The sequence below is a fragment of the Pelobates fuscus genome, chromosome 10, assembly GCF_036172605.1.
Source record: "Pelobates fuscus isolate aPelFus1 chromosome 10, aPelFus1.pri, whole genome shotgun sequence".
Taxonomy (NCBI): Eukaryota; Metazoa; Chordata; class Amphibia; order Anura; family Pelobatidae; genus Pelobates; species Pelobates fuscus.
In genome coordinates, this window is record NC_086326.1 from 64604222 (window position 1) to 64625390 (window position 21169).

General features: G+C 39.5%; 1 protein-coding gene across 1 annotated transcript in view; it reads right to left on the reverse strand.

Annotated features, from left to right (window-relative positions):
* Positions 1-4618: 4618 nt before the first annotated feature.
* Positions 4619-21169, reverse strand: part of LOC134574629 (putative neutral ceramidase C) — a 59829-nt gene continuing 43278 nt past the window's right edge. The window contains exons 14-21 of the mRNA XM_063433763.1: positions 20227-20321; positions 19964-20003; positions 19137-19232; positions 16838-16933; positions 14738-14890; positions 11266-11325; positions 8983-9071; positions 4619-4911 (exon numbers count right to left, since the gene is read on the reverse strand). Of these exons, the coding sequence (XP_063289833.1) occupies positions 4719-4911; positions 8983-9071; positions 11266-11325; positions 14738-14890; positions 16838-16933; positions 19137-19232; positions 19964-20003; positions 20227-20321 (822 nt within the window). The 3' untranslated portion in view covers positions 4619-4718. The remainder of the gene's footprint in view (positions 4912-8982; positions 9072-11265; positions 11326-14737; positions 14891-16837; positions 16934-19136; positions 19233-19963; positions 20004-20226; positions 20322-21169) is intronic.

Sequence of the window (21169 nt, forward strand, 5' to 3'; positions counted from 1 at the left end):
TAAGTCCCAGTTCTCCTCGTACTTTGCTTGTTGCTCACTATAACTATACAGCCTCTGTGCATGTTAACAAGACTTGGAACAGACAACTAACAAGGATCTGCCTGAGGACTTTGGCACAAAGTTAGAAACAAGAATGAACAATGTACATTTTCTAATCCGAACGTTACCTTTTTTTTTTTTTTACTTGAATTGTAACTAATATGGAATCATTTTAACCAAAAACAAGTGTTAAATAAATAAAAAAAATATAGTTTAAAATGTTTAGCTTTAGTACGAATAAACTCACTGGGCCTGGGAACATTTTCAGAACTATCATTCCCATGGATGTTAAAATCTTGTTTACAGATAAATAAAATGATTTGATGGACACTTAACACCACATATGACCTCATTATTTGGGGGGGATTTTTGATTGTTACAGCCATTTTGTTATTAAAAAAATAGATATAGAGAATAATTCATGCCAGATGATACATTTTTTAATTATTTATCCAACACATAAAAGTAATGACCTCATGTAATGTACAAATAATCATGTCTGTAATATTCAGAAGGTCTTGACTTTACTTTCCTTTTGGCAGGACAAAGCTAAAGTTTGATATTTTGAAATAAGAGTCTTGGCAAATTTAATATCCAGAAAGGCAAACACACATTATTAGACAATATCAATGTCACATCTTTGTAAGCATGTTGGTTTAGTGGTAGACAATTAATGAATTTATGTAAGAATTACATTATTTTATAGATTGGTTCTTAACCTTTTGAAATCTTCTTCCAAGACTTTTAAAAAAAAAAAAAATAAAGGACATTTTTGCAGTTTTTAAAAGTTTTTATTTAATTTATTTTTTTCATTTTTATAAATGCTTCGATTTTATGTTTAGCGGAATGTAAGTGCAATGAAGTGTGCTTTTACATTGAATTAAATAGTCCGTAGTATATTTTCACTTTTTTTTTATCATCACATATTGGAAGTTTGTGTATAAAGCAGGAAGAAACACGACACATAATTTAGACGGGGTCCTTGATTTTGAAGAGCATCAGAAGAAAGATGTCATTAAACAATGTGATATCTCCTATTTGTAGATGTGCCCAGGCATACCCTTATAAAGCCTAAAAGCCGGACTGCAGCATTAACCAGCAGAAGATCAAAATATCCCCCACACTGTCCATGCGCTGCCTCGTTTCTCCCCAGCATGGTTGCTGATCATTTTGTGTGCTTTGACTCTGGACTACCCTTGATACATTGTTTGCTGCCGCCATTGGTGGGATCAGTGACTGCCAAGATGCTGGAGATGTGGGTGCCTGCTCACACTGCTTTCCCAGCGCTGTAATTTTCTATGGAGCGGGGCCTGTAGTGGCAGGGAGTGTGACATCACTTCCTTTCCCATCAGGCCATGCTAGAGTATTACAAAGCAGGGAGAGCAGTAAGAGGGAAGAACATCATCTCTTCAGCCACTTATGCCAACGTTAAGAAGCAAAGTTTACGTTTTTTTGTAAATAATTGTATATCGAGCACAGAACATTGTATATCTAAAACTGTTATTTTTCTGCCACAGTGCCACCTTAGTTTTTATACCCCCTATGCCTTCCTCTCTTACTAGCAGTCATTAAAAAAATAACATGGGCAAAGATTTCTCGGGTGCACACCCTAATAAAATGTGCTGTGCACGACTATGCTCCTATTTGAGTCTCAGCTAGGACAGTTCCCTAGCACAGTCTAGAGAGGTTTGAGGAATATGATATTCTATCATGCCATGTCTCTATCACTATGCAACTTCAGTTCACAGACTCAACAAAAACATTGGGAGGAAGAGCAAAAGCACAGAGATTCAGAGCCAAGAAGCTCATGGTCAGCAGTCTACTACCTCTTCTCCCTCACTCTGTATATGTGATAGTGTTATGGCTCTGCATTATGTTTTTTCAATGTGTTCTGCCTTTAAATATGTTCTGCACCACTCTAAACGAGGAGCTGATGGCTACAGTGGAAGTGTATTTAGATGCACATCGTTAGTGACTTCTTGCACTGATATTGTGTCTATTACCCTTCGCCTTTGCTCCTATTCACCTTTCTGCTTCAGGTCCATTCAGCTCGAATACCTCCTGTATGTGTGATAGTGTTATGGCTCTGCATTATGTTTTTTCAATGTGTTCTGCCTTTAAATATGTTCTGCACCACTCTAAACGAGGAGCTGATGGCTACAGTGGAAGTGTATTTAGATGCACATCGTCAGTGACTTCTTGCACTGATATTGTGTCTATTACCCTTCGCCTTTGCTCCTATTCACCTTTCTGCTTCAGGTCCATTCAGCTCGAATACCTCCTGTATATGTGATAGTGTTATGGCTCTGCATTATGTTTTTTCAATGTGTTCTGCCTTTAAATATGTTCTGCACCACTCTAAACGAGGAGCTGATGGCTACAGTGGAAGTGTATTTAGATGCACATCGTCAGTGACTTCTTGCACTGATATTGTGTCTATTACCCTTCGCCTTTGCTCCTATTCACCTTTCTGCTTCAGGTCCATTCAGCTCGAATACCTCCTGTCCGTTCCTTCAAGTCTCTCCGAAAGTCTCATGGTTCCTCGAATTGATCTTCTGAATTTTAACCTCAGCTACAAATAAGGATTCCCTTTTGTCATTCGCATTCCACTGAATTCTCTGGTATCGATTCAGATTGTTACACTATTCTCTATGTTACTGCCTTACAATTTAACTGACTGGTAATTTGCTTTCTGAACTTGACTTGTGTTTATGTACTTGAATATAGCTTGCTCCTTAGATTCACGTCATAGTTTACTCTTTTCATTTCATCAACCAGTGTTTTTTCAATTATTGCTGGATTACCTAAACTAACTTTTTTTCTTTCCATCAACCACACAGCTTCTAGTTTTAGCTTTTTATCAACAGATAGAGGGAGAGGCTTGCTACCGCTGGCCATGCATAAATTAACAGGCACCTGCTTGCCTTCCCTGGCAACAAATATTGACATTTTTATGTGTCAGCATAAAATGTCAACCTGTGACCATTTGTTACCCTGTGTACATGGACTCTAGTGTTATTTAAAATAAATTTAGTGTCCTTTAAAATAAAATAAACACATTATTAATAATAATTAATAACTATCTCTGCTGCTGTTGTGGGGTTCATTAGCCCTGACCAGGCCTCTTTGGCTAGCTGAGTTGAGCAGAACTTGGCTTTCTTGGCTAGCTGGATGTGGGAGTTGGTTTTTCTCCCAGGTCTCCTCTCTGAGTGCAAGCCTGGACACTGCATCATATTACTGGATTTTTATATACATTGTGCTGTGTAACGGCACCCCCAGGCATTAAAGGGGTTAACACCCGTTTAGTAGCTAAAGTCTTTCCCATAGTCTTTCATTATACGAATGGGCTCCATGGCATAGCTATCTGGGGTATCACCGCTCAAACAGGGCAAGCACCGAATGACCCGGCTTTCGTGTCTTTGCAGGGGAAAATCAAGCGTTTCAACATGGGGCCATAGCCTAAAGGCAGCAGACGGGCAACCAGGCTCTTCCAATGCACAGTGGCGAGATTGGTCTCGTCACATGCCGCTTCCGTTGACACCTAGTAAAAAGACTTGGCACGTAGCTTGGAAGTGCCAACTCTACTTCCACCATCCCCTTGGTGAGTTCCAGGTCTAAAATACCCCACATTTGTAACTTGAACAGTCCCAGGCCCATCTAGTGACATGTCCAACAATGCATATGAGCAGCCATAAAGTAAAACAGGTAGACTGTGTATGGCTGAATCATTTCGTAAGGAAAAAAAATGGATTTGGTCCGACTGGAATTACTTGGTGCGGCAATTCAACTCAAACTAAATATTGTCCATGCAAACTATTCGGGAAACCAATTTGGACGAACCAGTGTATTTGGCAGTGTATTGCCAAATATATACATAATATTTATATACATGATAGTTATATGTATATTCTTTGCAATTTTATATTTATTGAAGCTAATTTCGGTCAAAACTTGGTCGACTCAATTCTGATCACATTACGCCCAAGTAGAATAGTAATTTACACTTTCATTTTGATTTATTGGCTGTCCCCTAACCATCAATTCTATTTTTTTATGTGGGCCTCATGGATAGAACATTAAATTGAGATGGCAGTTTGAGTTACGGAATTCAGATGACCCACCATTTGCCTAAAACTCAATTGATCTGCAATTTGACTGAAAACAAATTAACAAACCTATTTAGTTGTTATATAACTAAATATGTATTATGTTAGATGAGAACAATAATATTTTATGACACATTTAATAATTAAAAACATTTATCAGAACTTTAGTAATGTATGTGGTTTGATTTACTAGCTAATCATTTGCATGGGCATATCTCTTACCAACACTTGATAATATAAGATTATATTTTCTATAGGAATTTTGTACTTTTAATTTATCAGACAACAAAACACATTATAACATATGCATACTATTGGTACAATATTTAGAGAAATTGATCATAATTTTAGCATTTTTTACAAAGCAGGTAATTTATATACTTAATGAAAAAAGGCTGGTTTTCTTCCATAACAGGAATTAAAAACATCTAAATATTCCTTGATCCATGTAAATCATTTAATGATGCATGTGTGAAATTTACAAAGTAAAAAGGCTTTTTAAGCGACTGATGTTCACCTGAATAATTCACAAAAAAACTGCTCTACAAATATGTACATGTGTCTGTTTGGTTTTCATCTGAGGTATGGATTTATTACTTCAAAGTCAGAAGAAATACCCTCATAAGCTTTAATAGTTTCAGGGAGTAATCTCTCTTTGTAGTGGCTATTGTGCCGAATTCTGTAGGTTCCAGGTTGAACTGATTGAGGTATATGCCATTCAACTGTCCCATTGCTCTGGTTTCCAGTTCCTTTATGCCAGTAATATCTTAAAAAGGAAAGAAAAAGAAATACAATTACACACTGGAGCATCATATGGAGGTGGGTTGAGATGGGACAACAGATATTGAGCTAGAAAAATGACAATGGTTTGGAAGGGAGGCTGATGATGGGGTGGGAGATGGGCAATCAGAATGAATGATTTGCTTACTCATCGAATAAGTCATCGAATAATGCCATCTGAGCATTTATAACAAACAAAGAAGGCTTGGAGGAATGGAGGAAGTCAGATGTGGTCCTTATATTCAAAAAGGGTTCACAATATTTGCCTGGAAATTATAGTCCTGTAAGCTTAACTTCTGTGGCTGGGAAAGTATTTGAAGGATTGTTAAGGGATAATATTCAGGAATTCATTGGGAAGAACTTTGTTATTAGGAATAATCAGCATGGTTTTATGAAACATAGGTCATGTCAAACTAACCTAATTGCATTCTATGAAGAAGGACGTAGAAGTATAGATCAGGGTGTTGAAGTGGATGTGATCTACCTGAAGAAGTGGTTTTATCAGAGTCTATACAGAGTCTATACAGATGATTAAAAAGCAATTGGGTGAATACTTGCAAAAACATAATATTTAGGGATATCATTTTACATTTTTGCGGTTATAGCTTCTTGGTCCAGAATTGTTCCATGCCGCAGGACAGCCCTCTGGGCATGGCTGGAACTAATTATGTATGATTTAGCATCCATGGCAACCCTGCTAAACTGACTGCTCCATGCTCCAATAAGGTGTTATGGAGGCATGTCAGAATAGGTGTGCCTTACATTTGGCACCTTTTTTAAACGCTGAACAGCTGAACCTTCATTGATCAGTTGTTCTGTGCTACTACCCTACAAGTTACCTGTGTTAAAGCTGATCTCCTGGATTTACCTGACCTTTAGCCTGCCCTTCCGTTTCTAATACTTACTGCCTGGATTTTTGACTATTGGTCTGCCTGACCTTGCCTTGCCTTTGCTGGATTTGTTTGCCCTTGACTTTGTTTATTATTTTCTTTCAAGTATTTCATTTAGGGTTTCATTTAGGGTTTCATACACCTAACATGACACTGCCATTCTGACATAATGATGGAATTGTTTCCTAGTTTGTTGCAAAATTGTTTTTTTTTTTGCCTTCTTTTGAATTTGGTGGACACATGTCTCTTTTCAGCTATGTGACATGACTTTTTAGATTTTTAGGACAATTTTCCAAATGATCACACATCTTGGGCGTTCTCAAGATTATGAATACTCAGTGTGTAGCTGCTATTGATGTACCTGAATACCCCTGAATATTTAAAGGATCACTATAGGGTCAGGAACACAAACATGTATTCCTGACCCTATAGTGTTAACACCACCATCTAACCCCCCTGGGCCCCTCATGCCTCCATTAATATAGTAAAAATCTTACTGTATTCAAGCCTGAAGCTGTAAATCTGCATGCTGTTAGACTCAGAAAAACAAGCAGTCTACTGACATGTGGTAGCTTGATCCAATCACAGTGCTTCCCCATAGGATTGGCTAAGACTGACAAAGAGGCAGATCAGGGGCAGAGCCAGCATAATTCAAACACAGCCCTGGCCAATCAGCATCTCCTCATAGAGCTGAATTGAATCAATGAATCTCTATGAGGAAAGTTCAGTGTCTGCATGCAGAGGGAGGAGATACTGAATCACAGGATGCGGTGCACAGTGCTGCCCTGTGCTCTGCTGACATGAACTCCGAAGTCCCTCTGGTTCACTCTGAGTGACTGCAACTGGAGGTGTTCCTAACTTTCAATGTAAACACTGTTTTTTCTCAGAAAATACAGTGTTTACATGAGAAAGGCTGTAGGGAGCTATAGTTCTCACCTGAACAACCTCATTACGTTGAAGTTGTTCAGGTGACTATAGTGTCCCTTTAAGAGCAATATTAACTCAAATAAATTATACAAGTTTGCAGGTCCATTTTTACTAATGTCAGTGCTAATGTCGCAGATCTCTTGCTACAGTGTTCCTCTGCCAGGTACTTGACCATTATTTGTTTTTTAACCTTTTTATTGCCTGACTGACCACAATTTTAGTTCACTAGCTATGATAGCTTTATAAGATATATGTCTATGACTGTGCTCCCTTTATCAACATATCTAGTGATGTCTTTGATTTCATGTTCACATTTATACAAAATATCAGTGGGCGACTTGACCGTTAAAGCTTTGCCTGGTTGCTGTAATGGATTCAGGGTTAGAGTCAAATAGAACACGAGAGAAGAAAAATAAACAAAACATGAGACGAAGACACAAAGGTGTACCTAGGTTGTCTGGCACCCAAGTTGCAATGCCTCTAACAAACTCATGTTGGGGAAATTACAGACACATGCACTCACATTATGTTGTAAAATATTACAAATTCTATGTTCCTATGCATATTAGGTGAATGTGTCTAGTGTGTTAAAAAGATCTAAATGTTCTATTCTGTACATTAAGAAGTCTGGAATGTGAGTGAAAAGTATAGTGAGAGGAGTGAGGATCTTTATATGTGTCCTTAAATGGCCAGAATTTTAGCTTAAAGTTCTGACCTCATTAAAGTTTTAAGGTAGAAGGAATCTGCACTCTTCAAAGGCATCAATACAAGGTTCCACTGCAGACCAAGTCTGGCAAACCATACACACGTCAAACAACAGAAATAGTCAAGGCACTCAAGAATGACTAAATGGCAGTTTTAGTGAAGAACAGTGCCTATAACAAGCAACAGCAATGTTTCGACCGTGATAAAGAGTTTATTTGACGGTAGAAATGTTGCTGCTGTTTGTTGTAGGCACTGGTCTTCATTAAAACTGCCATTTAGTCATACTTGAGTGCCTGGATCATTTCTTTTGCTCTAAAGGCATTATAGTCATGTCTATAAAAGAACTGTAGACAGAGGGCAACATTATGCTCCTTTGGGTTTTTGGACAAAGGCACTTACTCTCCATGGAGGAGCTCTTTTTCGCTATAACATCGTTAAGCAGTACCATCTGTGAAGTTTTAACGTATGTATTGCTGTTTACATTGTGTATAGAATAAAAATATATATAATTCTTATTTTGTAACATCAGATTTCATATTAATATTTTTGGGTGATAGAAGGATATCACTGCAAGCTATTTATATTAGAAGAGTACATACCAACAGAGTTGTGGGGGGGGAAAAAGTGTGGATACCACCTGAAGTAAGTGGATAGTTAATACATTGCTCAAGACAAATACACACACCAGGCAAGCCTATAAGACTTTCTTTTCCCACAGAAATCTAACTTTAACAGTAAAACCGCTGTCCATGAGTGGTTCACTGGCTTTGCTCCTCTTCCTGAGTTGTGTTTTAAAGCTATTGTATACAGCAGACACTCCAAGGAATCCATGTAAAGTGGAATTATGAGGCAAAAAAAGTTTTTTTTGTTGAGCTCATTATTATACTAGAAGACATATACATAAAAAGACCTACTTGAATCACCTTTAACATATACATATATATTTATCATACATATTTATACACATTAATGCAGACACATGCCTACATTCATATGCACACACACACATATATTATCACACACACTAACATTTATATTCATGTACACATTCACCCAGATTAATATACCTATACTCACATTAAGACACATACACACACGCATATTCAAATCCACTCACGTACACACTTATAAGTGTGCACACACTCACATTCATACACACACATACATTTCATTGTTATTTATTGCTGCTGGGATCAGTCTGTGCACTGACTGAACAGCTTCCTGCAGCTCTGTGCTGATGCCAGGGTTGGGTTGATGTTACTTCTCCTGACAATAGTACATGGCGATGAACGAGCTGTCCAGTGGAAATACAGCTCCACTGCAGCCTGTAGTGTCTGCCCCAGGCCTGAGTCTACAGTGTAGTGTAGGCATTTGTCATGGCAACCGCAGGAGCCTGCTCTGGTGACAGGAGGGCTTCTCTGTGTAACACTTTACGCCATGTCACCTGGGGTTGATAGCCCCCTTTCCCCAGGTAAGTACTCCACTGTACACACACACCATCCCCAACTGTGTGCTACTGATCATATATAACTCACCTCGTCTCCCAGGAGCCATCATTATGTACCACATTCCATTTTCCAGTTAGAGGTTCATATTTTTCCACTGCCAAATAGGATTGGTTAGCCTGAAAAATAAATTAATTATACGTGTTGGATGTTGCCAACATTTAATTGAGAGGAAAAAAAAGGTTAGTGGCAATGGAATTGTGAGAAACATGTATTTTAGGCATAAAAGGGTGCATGGATATCTGCCGTCACACCTTGCCAAAGTTGCCATATCCGACATGTTTCCCTAAACACACATAATTCTATCCTGTTTACTGACAGCACACGGACTTGCTGCAATTCCAGATTTACTCCCTTCCTCTTCTACATTCTACAAGGCAGTCCTTCTTTTATATAAGTGATACATGTCCATCAAAACTTGGGGGATAAGGCATCCCTTCATGTCCCAACGCTAGCAATGTCCATCTGTCAATCTCATTTATTGCCTGTCATATAAAAAGGCCCTTTATTTGTATCTGCCCCAAAGTCAAAAGTTACCAGCTCTCTCGTGTCAACATGACCAAGTTAAGAAGGGAATCGCCACATGCATGTTGCATAGGTATACAGTATAGGTATAAGGAAAGTGCATGTGTATCTATGTGTGTGCAATACAAGTTATGGGATACAAATATCAAGGAGCCACTGTAATAGAAATCTGGACTGCTCACAAAGCAAGTTAAGAGGGAACACTATTCAAGACCTCAGTATTTTGGCTTCACAATCCGGTCATTGACTTTTGGCCACTTAAGCTACAGTGCTGCAGCCATCAGGCTCACTAGAGGAGTCATGTGGCCTTCTCTCGTTATGATGAGAACAGACATTTTTGCTCATAATATTGTAAAGTTGATGCTGTATGAAACACATGATGCCTGTCCTGTGAGAGTAACTTAGAGCCACGATGATTTGGAGAAAGGAGGAGAGAGCGAAAATCGATGACTACATCCCTTCCAATAGCTGCACATGGCCTGGATCACAGCAAACCAGGCTATGGGTATACTGAAAGCAGCTGCACTATGGCTCCACTCAGTTTATAATGCAGTTCTACTCATCCCAAGTCATAAGTCGGGATAAACTCTTGCACTTAATATAATTGCTATAGCATATTATATTAGCTATAGTGTTTCCTAACATATTGCTCTTTTTATAAATAATGCCATAATAGAATCTAAAAACAGAAGTGCACTCAGCAGTTACTTTGTGGATTTTTCCTGTTCTATGAACTAATGACCATTTTCTCCTGAGCTGAATATATAGAATCTATTTTGTTTAACTTTCAAGTACACCTGTCATGCAAGAACAACATAGCACCAGTTAAAAGACTATATATATAGCTAGTCACATAATCTAAAGCTTGAAGGTATACCACAATGCATGTTTTCAGGCTTATACTTTGAGATAAATGACAGCTATAGTTAGGCTTAGGGACATATTTGCACCTATGACTACTGCAATCCCCTTCTCACCGGTCTTACATGTTCCCAGCTTGCACCGCTGCAATCTATAATGAATGCGGCTGCGAGGCTTATTTTCCTGTCCGGTCGCACCTCCCACGCCTCCACGCTCTGGCAGTCCCTGCATTGGCTTCCAGTTAGATATAGGGCCCAATTCAAAATTCTGGCGCTTGCTTACAAATCCCTACATAATGCTGCTCCAACATACCTATCCTCCCTCATACACAAGTATGAGACCCCTGCGCTCAGCTCAAGACCTGCGCCTATCCTGTGCCCGGATCCCCACCTCTGACGCTCGCCTTCAAAACTTTTCTAGGGCTGCACCTATTCTGTGGAACTCCCTTCCCTCCTCAACCAGACTTTCACCCAGCCTCCACTCTTAAAAAAAAATCTATGAAAACTCACTTCTTCATTAAAGCGTATCAATTAAACTGTCAGCAGGCTTCTCATCCCCCACCCCATGACTCCTTCCCTGCAACTGTCAAAAATGACCTACCAAGCACTCAATAAACCCTTCTCTAACAAACTATTTAATTCCCCTACTTTAACCCTTTGTGTCACTATACCCCACTCCCTCTAGCATGTAAGCTCATCGAGCAGGGCCCTCAACCCCCTCTGTTCCTGTATGTCCAGTGGTCTGATCTCAATTACGTGTCTGTTAGTCCACCCATTGTACAGCGCTACGGAATTTGTTGGCGCTATATAAATAATAATAATAATAATTCACATCTTACCAGGTTCACAGCTCAATCCAGGAATGAGCACTGCAAGTATTGGGAATCTGAACAGTTGTTATACGAGTAGTGTGTGAAGTCATACTTACCATAAAATTAACAGAATTCCTTGGATTTCCAGTGACAAATGTTACCGAGGCAATTTCTCCCTGTGGATATCATATTATACAATTTAATAGTCAAATCTCTAAGATACTTCTTACATTGTCTATACCAACAGAGCATTGAAAACAACTTAATGGTACCATGAGCATGTGGATATTACATTTCGTTCTCCTGGAAAATATAGAGAATTTTAAATATAAATAGCTTAATGTAAAGTATAAAGATTTGGGCAAAAGAAAAGGCAATCACCGACTCAATTTTGGGCCACAAACTTCTTCTGGATTATTGTTTTGAGACCCAGTGGTTTAAAGGCGATCTGCATCTATCTTCTGCTCATATTATGTCCTCTAATTCTTCTTGGATTGTTCTTGGCCTGCACCTTTCCTAGGATACTCCATTAGATAACTCTCCCAGTCTCCATTAATTTAAAACATCACTGAAACTCACATCTTCAAAAAGCATATCACTTAAACTGTTAAAACCCTTCTTTCTCCTCCCCAAACCCATCCCACTTCCACTCTTCCATCTGCGTCATCTAAAATAAAAGATCTTGCTTTATTTTAAATCTTCCTAGCCACCAATTCTTGCATAAAATACTTTTTACATTTACCTCTGGTGTAAATTTTACTGATCTCCCCTTAGAACAAGCATGTCAAACTCAAAAGCTAGCACGGGCCAAATAAACAAGTCTTAGGTTTATGTGGGTCGCAAAAAAAACAAAAACTTCAGTTTTCATAGAAACGTAGGCTTATTTAGAAAAGTACAGTATAAATTCAATACACTGCCCTCACCCACTCTTATACACTACCCCCACTCCCTACACTCTACTAGACTGTCCCCTACCCCAATCTAATACACTGCTCCTTACTCCAATACACTGCCCCCACTCCCACCCACCACTCTAATTTAATACCCACAACCGCCAGTTTGACAGGTCTTTTAGTGCCCCTGCTCCCCGATTTTAAGAAGCTTACTATAATTAATTAGCTATATTCAGCAATATATGCATTAAGTATCACATTTTGGATACACTTCTCAGACCATGGAAAGATTTAGGCATTTTGATCTACTGATGATCCTATGTTGAGTTTAGTTTCCTAGCTGTGAGGATACACAATGCAATTAATGTACTGTAATGGCTGAGATAAATAGTTCTGTTCAGAATCCATACGTGGGGTTTAAAAAAGCATGACAAAAAGTGAAACACTATGATTTTAATGTGAAGCTTTTAACCCAAGGTGTTACACTGACTAGCTCGCAAAACCTAAATTGCAGCAGGAGTAGTTATTCGCCCCAATTAAAAATATATATTTTAGAAACAGGTGGTCATTATATGAGCTCTGCATCATGCTGAGAGTCTTGACTCAAAGAAATAAAGCTCTCCTACACATCCTCCATAATAGCAAATATCTTCCATAAACATCTTCCATACATGTCATACATATCCTCCATAAGAGCAGATATTTCAATTACACATGCTCCTTTATAGCACATATCTTTAGTACTCATTATTTATAATATCATATTCTCTGTTGAGGGACCAGAGACAAGGTTGATACTCTTGGCCGGACACCCAGCATGCTATTTCTACTTATTGATTGACATGGCTCCTCCCCTTCTCCTAAATGGCAGGTTATCGAGTAAATTCTGTCCTACTGAGGAGAAGGCATACTTTCTCTCTAACTAGGAATGTCATGGACCTGGTGGTATGACAAAATAGCAGCTGCACTTGAAACATCAAGATAGCAGGAGCACCAGTCAGTAGATCACTGGAGAGGCTCGTTGCAAAAGTCATGTTGAGGCAAACCTAAGACATTTCCCCAAATAAAGTGCTATCCATGACTGGGAAGTGACTATTTTCACAATGGACCATTAGAGAATGGGAGGCAAATTATCTTCAGTAAAAGTGGCACTGGAAGTCTACAGCCAACTTCAGAAAACAGACATGCCACTTTCTTCAGGCCAAGGGGCAATCCACAAGAAGTTTTACCTTCTTGTAGCAGTCCTTTCCCACAAGACACAGCTCCAGCTTATTATACTGGGTTATAATGAATTGTGGAACCCGCTTTTTTAAACTCAGTTTATGCAACGTACTGATTCAACATATTAATTTAGGTTTCCACAAGTTGTGGAACCAGACCAAGATTAATCATAAGGTGACTTCAGGCAGCCACCTGGGACCCAGGGGTTAGACGAGGGACTCAGAACCAATATTTGCTTGGTCTCAATTATAATCCTTATGTGAAGAAGGAAGGGGGGCCCCACATCAGAAACCCTTCTAGGGCCATGTGGAATAATTAACCCTCTCTGCGTGGATCCAGCTTATGACTCTAGGTTCCATAAGTTGCATTTTCAGTTTATAACCCCAGGATAACAAAAGGGACCCAGGCTTCCCAAAGACCTCAAAACACTGCCTGGCGATTTATGATGACTGTATCAAAGCCCTATTTAAATTCCGTAAAGTCTTAGAATTAGTTTTTTTATAAATAGGAATATATAGGAAAGAAGCCTCAAACTCTAAAATTAACTACTACATTTAGTTATTTAAGTTCAAAATCTTAGCTGCATGTTTTCAGTTAATAGTTGATATCTAATATCTGTGTTTAACTTAGTATAAACATTGTTATTTAAACCGAGTGATTTACAACTTTTACTATAATCAAAAATGTAGTTCATTTGTATATCTGACTCATATTACATGAATGTACTGCTTAACCCACATAAAAAAAAGGTATGATCTAAAAAGCATATACTTCTATCCTATGTACACAATGAGAATACATAGCTCTAACTTGCATCCTCAATAATAGTATTTATTTGTAGCATACATTCTCAATAATAGTGTATACAGTAGAACCTCGGAACTCGAACTTAATCAGTTCCAGATGCCTGTTCGAGTTCCGACTTGTTCGAGAACCGAATTAACATTTCCCATAAGAATTAATGTAAAATCGATTCATCTTTTCCAGGCCCCCAAAATTACAGCATTTTACATATATGTATGCATTAAAAATAATTCTCAAATTCCTGTAAATGACATACAATCTTTTGATTTCAACAATAAGAGGCTAGATTGTGATGATGGCATTAAGTATGGTTGATCCTTAAGGATTCCAAATAACCTCCTTACACCTAGAAACTGTGCAACTAAATAATAAAAATACATTTTCCAGGAAATCTAATTAAAAAGTGCCCTACTGCCTGTTTGGTAATTAAACACAGTGAATCACTGAACCGTTAGCAAATATCACGATCAATGATACACAATACGGCATGATTTGGAACCGTTTTGCGAAGTTTCATTACCTTGTTTCAATATAATTAGGACAAATAATTGTACATATCACTGGTATATCTGATTTGTAATCACTGACTACCTATAATGCACTTTCTCCATAACAGTACATATAAAAGCTCTGCAACATACAACTTTCCCTATACCATTGCAGTGCTCACCGGTCGGTAAGTTGGATTAACCTCCACCAGGACATCTCCAAAAGAAGTGTTTCCAGGAGCTTTATCCTGCAGGACTGCAGGCAAAAGGTTAAATAACTGAGATTCATTAAAAAAGGGTGGAGATGGTCCTACAGGTAACTCACCCACAGTGTTCTGAAACGACATCAGACATGAATTATTAATATTAAACAATGGATTAGAGAAAATGCATAGAGGGCTAAGCAGCTGGCAAAGCATCATGGGAGTTGACATTTTTTAATAGCTGGGCATTAACCATTTCGTTCACTGATAGCGACAGCCTAATCTGCCTGAATTCCCTTAAACTGTACATCAGGAAAATGTCCTGTCCTAATTAATAGTACTGTAAATCTTACAGAAGATAATCTGTGATGCTCCTTTAGATTATATTTTATTCCTTTTAGATTGTGATGGACACCTGAATAAAACATGGTAAACTGGTGAGATACAACACAGTGTAGCATGCAACAACGTATTGGCATTTTTTTAACATAGTTTCAAAATCAAAGGGTATGGTAACCCAGAAAGCAATTTGGTTTAGATACCAATTATTTGCGTGTAATCTGATAAACGGAATGTCCATACACCTGTGCTACGTTGCAATGACTAATATAAAAATATAAAGAAGTACAAGGCATGCATGATGCAATGTATGACAATGTGGCTGTTTGAGAAATCATTGGCAGCTCCAGGGGCATCCCCAGAGCAAATGCTCCCACTGAAAAGTCTTAAGTATCTATATCTGGCCAGCAGCAGTGGCTGTATGAACACACACACATTAAATGTCTGTAGCCATGTTGTGTATATTCATTTTTTCTATCTATCACTGTGGGGTTGTATATGTCTGTGCTGTTGTCTGTGTGTGGATGCAGGACTGCAAGATTTTTTCAAAACAGGGTAGTCTGGGTGGCATTACTATTGTGCAAAACTCAGCACAATACGCGCCTCATTTACAATACTGAGAATGTAAATTTATCCTTTGGGTGCAATTTAAATTGACAAAGAGAGATATTCTATGCACTACGTATCTGCACAAAGAAAGCTGTCTAAAGGACACTCTTAGGGCGCCATTGTGGCAAACCTAGCCACTTACAGAATGTCCTTGTATGTATCTTGCTATTACTGCATTGCTATTCATATCTGTGGCAAAACCAGGCACTTAAAGTGTAACCTCCCCTGAATGTAATGTGATGAAGTGTATTCCTGTGTGCTGCTTGGTATCTCCTAAGGCGGGAGATGGCTATCTGTAACCCAACACCCTCCTGCCAGGAGAGTAAGGGAAGTGTATTGTGTGGAATGCAGACCCCCCTGCGGAGGTCTGTGCTTAAAGGAAGCTGTAATCATTAAAGAGTGTGACTCAGCCTGGTGAGATGCCAGTGTGTAAACCTCCAAACTGTGTGTAGTCCTTTTACTGGAGGGGCAGAAGATTTTAACCCCTGCGTCTGCTGTTCCAGCTTGCAGGGAGAAGAAAATAGGGGAAAAGTCCTGGTAAAGACAGAGAGCCTCCAGGGTCGAGTGTTGTCTGAACCTGGGAACAGGACACTAGGAACAGTGCCCGCTACAGCCATTATTAAATTCGATTTTAAATAGTTTTGCTCTTCAGTACAGGTTTCGAGTTCCACAGTGTCTTAGATACCAATAAGCAGATTTAGTGCAGTGGAAGGTGTTAACACAAGTACCAAAGTAGGGAAGTGGAACTAAAGAAGAGTGAGGAAGAGGTCAATCACTTGAAAAAGCAGAAAGCTCTATTGCACCAGTGACAACTGCAGGAAGATTAACTTTTTCTGTGGAGGATCCTGTGGAATCTTCCATAGACCTCACTGCTGTAATCTCGTGCATGTGCGAGAGTACAGCAGTGACGTCGACTTCTGGAGCTGAAGAACCAGGAGCAGAAGAGGAGAAACATGAAGATTTCGGCAGTGCCCCTTTGCCTACCCCCCTCCCTTAGCCACTAGACCTCAGTCAGCGATGTCACTATTGTGGGTCTTTTCAAACTATGCAATAATGTCCCCTGACAGTGACAGATCCACTTCAATATTTTTATTTGGGAAATAAACGAACCCCGTCTCCATTATCGGTTACCTCAGCAATTGCTTTGGCCAGGCCTTTGAACTTCTGAATATATGCAGACAGTGTGTGCGGACCAAAAATTGTCGATGCAGCTTCGTATCTTTGAACCTGTAATAAATAAAACATCTGTTGTTGAATTGATTTCTTATCATATGTTTGTCAAATAGGTATATACCATGAGCTATATTCGTGATTTAACCCTGTGATGACATCTGTTAACACTATGATTACTGTTTGTGCATGGAAAAGGGATGCAGTGTCTCTATGTGATAAGGAATATTTTCTGCTCTCTCTAATGTACTGTTTTAAGTAAACAATATTTTTGTACTGAAAGTTCCTTAACTACTTAGCAATCCGTATTCTTAATTATCTTTCTTAATAGCTCTCATCTTGTGTAACATCACTGTTATTGTTAGTAGAATGAAATAAGAGATCACACAAAGTAGCAAATATAATGCACATATCATATATATATATATATATAGAGAGAGAGAGAGAGAGAGAGAGAGAGATATGCCACACAACTCTGGCATTCAAACTGTTCATATTAAGGATTAACCAGGTTTGAATCCAATACTCAAAGCATCCACCATTCAACAGCCTTCTCTGCAAAATGGCATCTACCTCATGGCTATATCTGCTTTAATTCTGCCGGTATGCCACACATTAGCACCTCGGCTTGTTTACTGATTACATTGATCTTCTGTACTCCTTGGACCTCAACCTGTCCCAAGTTGCTCTCTGCTTGTTTACAGAAAACTACTATTCATGGCACTGCATTAAGCCTGGCCATTCATACTCTACACCAGTAATATTCTACACCAGCATTTCCCAATTGGTGCTCCGCGGAACTCTGGGGTTCCACGACAACACAAATGGGGTTCCGACGTGATTTCCCCAAACAAAATGGCCACCACGATTTTATCGCAAATCAGGGGCCCGGTCGTGCACTTAAAGGGCTGCGGCTGCGGCTGCCGTGCAGTATGGAGGGAGGGAGGAGGCAGGAGACAGCCGCCTAGAGAGTGAGCAGCATGGATGGCAGAGGAGAGGCTGGAGTTAGCACGCAGCAGCTCACTCCTATCAGCCTCAGCCAACATCACAAGGACCACAAGCAAGCCCCCCTCCTGGACACACAAGGTAAGTTAACAGGAGGATGACTGATATATGTCATAGTGTGTGTGTGTGTGTGTGTGTGTGTGTCAATCTGTGTGTCAAGGTGTGTGTATGTGCCAGTGTAAATCAGTGTGTTTGTATGTGCCTATGTGTGTATGTGTGTGTATGTGTGTGTATGTGTATGTCAGTGTGTGTGTATCTGAGTGTGTGTCAGTGTGTGTATCTGGGTGTGTGTATGTGTATCTGAGTGTGTGTATCTGTTTGTCAAGGTGTGTATATGTCACTGTGTGTATCTGAGTGTGTGTGTATTTGTGAGTCAAGATGTGTGTATGTGTCACTGTGTGCATCTGAGTGTGTGTATGTGTATCTGAGTGTGTGCATCTGTGTGTCAAGGTGTGTGTGTTAGTGTGTGTATCTGTGTGCCACTATGTGCCAGTGTGTGTATCTGTGTGTCAGATACATAAGCACACAGATACACAATGACACACAGATACACACAGGCACATACAAACAAAGATACACACACCTTGACACACCCTGGCACATACAAAGATACACACACTTTTACACATAGATATACACACCTTGACGCACAGATACATACACACACACTGATACACAAATACACACTGTGTATCAAGGTGTGTGTATATGTGTGTCAGTGTGTGTATCTGTGTGGCATTACATGCCAGTGTGTGTGTGTATCTGTATGTCAGATACATACATACACACATACACACACCGACACATACAAACACAGATACACACACTTTGACAGACAGATACACACACTTTGATACACACACACACACACAGATACACACTGTGTATCAAGGTGTGTGTATCTGTGTGCCACTATGTGCCAGTGTGTGTGTATCTGTGTGTCTGATACATGCGCACACTCATAGATACACATTGACACACAGATACACACTGGCACATACAAACACAGATACACACACCTTGACACACAGACACACACCAGCACATACAAAAAAAAAGTTTATGCAACGGCGCAAATTATTATTATTATTTTACAGGGGGGGGGGGGTGTCCACAGTGTTGATATACTATGTGAAAGGGTTCCACAGGAAAAATTAACTGAGAACCCCTGCTCTACACCATCTCACATTTTCTCTTTATTGGAAAGATGTCCGTGTCAAGGTTACGTGTATACGTGACTTTTACATTGGCTTACCTGATATTCTTCATAGGTAGTAATGTAATGTGTATAAACATTACTCAGCCCTGAGATTACCACATCTGTGTTTCGGGTGTTATCTGGGTCCAATTCCTAAGAAGAAACGTAATAGGAAATTAAAGCACTAAATCAGCAACATACTTATCTTTGCTGACTAGGCCTACAGCCACATTATACCCATTTGTATCTTTTATAACTTTTGTTTTTAAATCTCCTCAAATATATTGGAGATGCCCAGAGTTGTAATAGGGACATTTGCCCCCCCCCCCCCCCCCCCCCTCCTCTCTCAAAAAATGTCTCCTTTTCTGTACCAGCCTTCCTCAAACTAATATCCACGATATGCAGGATATATTCCTGCCCAGTCCGTACAGTCTACACAGGTTCAAGCAGTTGTGTCTCCACCCTGCACCCCGACACCTCATGTTATACACCTGTCTGCAGTGTGTATATTTATGTGTGTGTAGGTGCCATTGAGAAGGAACTAGTGTTGGGAATTTTCAATTCATCAATATCAATGTTTACAGATCCCTAAATCTACTCTTAAATACATCAGACTCGTGGATATACAGATCGTTGTTTGTAGATATCGTCAGTCTGAACATATTGCCTAGAAAAGGAAAGAGCAAAATAGAAGCTGGACTGTTGTTTAGAACAGTGGTTTCCAACCAAGTCCTAAAGGTACCCACCCTTAGGACTTGGTTGAAAACCACTGTTCTAAACAATTCAATTTCCCACATGTACAAAAAAATAAAATACAAAATAAGAATAAAGCCAGCTCCTAAATATAGTGTTACAATACATTTTGTATTAGAATCATAACTCACATTCTTGACGGCTTCTCTCAGTCTTCTTCCAGACATAGTTCTGTTGGAAAGACAATATTTATAACAATCCTCAGTAAAACACTTAGATATGAACCCACTGAGACTCATAAGGTGTTCAGACTCACATGTTCATATGCATTAAGCACATTTATAGACTTATTATGTTGTTAGCTACTAAGCATACCTAAGCATGTTGCAAATAATATTTTCTTGTCATTGCTACATACACAGAAGTGAAATATTGATTATCTGTCAATACATACGTAAACTCTCCAGGCACAGCGAGCACAGCTAATTGTCCAATGGTGAACATTTGAACATCGATTATTGTAGGATGCCACGGTAGTGGACGGGACATCTATAAGAAAGAGCTGAATTAAGTATTTGGCTTGAAGTATCAGCTTTTACATTTTGCAAGAAGTACAATGATAGTCTCTAGAATAAGTATCTATGTACAGTGGCATACCTACCACGGTCACAGGTGTCGCAACTGCGACCTGGCCCGTCACGGCAGGGGGATGGGCCGCACTGGCGGCCCCTGTAACTGGGAGCCTGCCGGCAATGTGCACGTTGCTACCGCCGGGGCTGTGGGTTTATAGCGCCCTAGCCAAGCTAGGACTACAGCGCCAAGCTAGGACTACATATGGTTAAATAATTACACACACACAAAAAGATCGAACTTAGCTTTAATCATCTATTTTTGCCTGAATTTTAAAATGTTAATATTAATTTAGGGGCATCCGATGAAATATATTTTTAGGGGCCCGGTCAGCGCTGTGGGCCTTTAATAGCATGACCGGGCCCCAGTGATGATGTCAGCCAGTGCTGGATTCACTTCCTTCCAGCGAACAGAGCCGTGCAAGAGATGGAGGAGGAGAGCGCAGAGCAGGAGAGGAAGGTGGAGAAGGACGGGAGGGGTCAGAGTAGGAACTCTGACTCCCAACGTCCTGAGCAAACCACTGATCCCCAGGGAAATTATCATATTGCACCTAAAAAGTAGAAAACAGGAGGGTGACTAAAAAAATGAAAAACATGTACATTTGGCATGTGTGTATCTGTGTATCTATGTATCTGTATGTGTATCATGGTTTGTATCTGTGTGAATGTCAGTCTGTGTTTCTAAATGTTTGTCATTGAGTGTGTCTGTGTATCTGCATGTGTTTCAGTGTGTGTCTGCGTATCTGTATGTGTGTCAGTGATTGTATA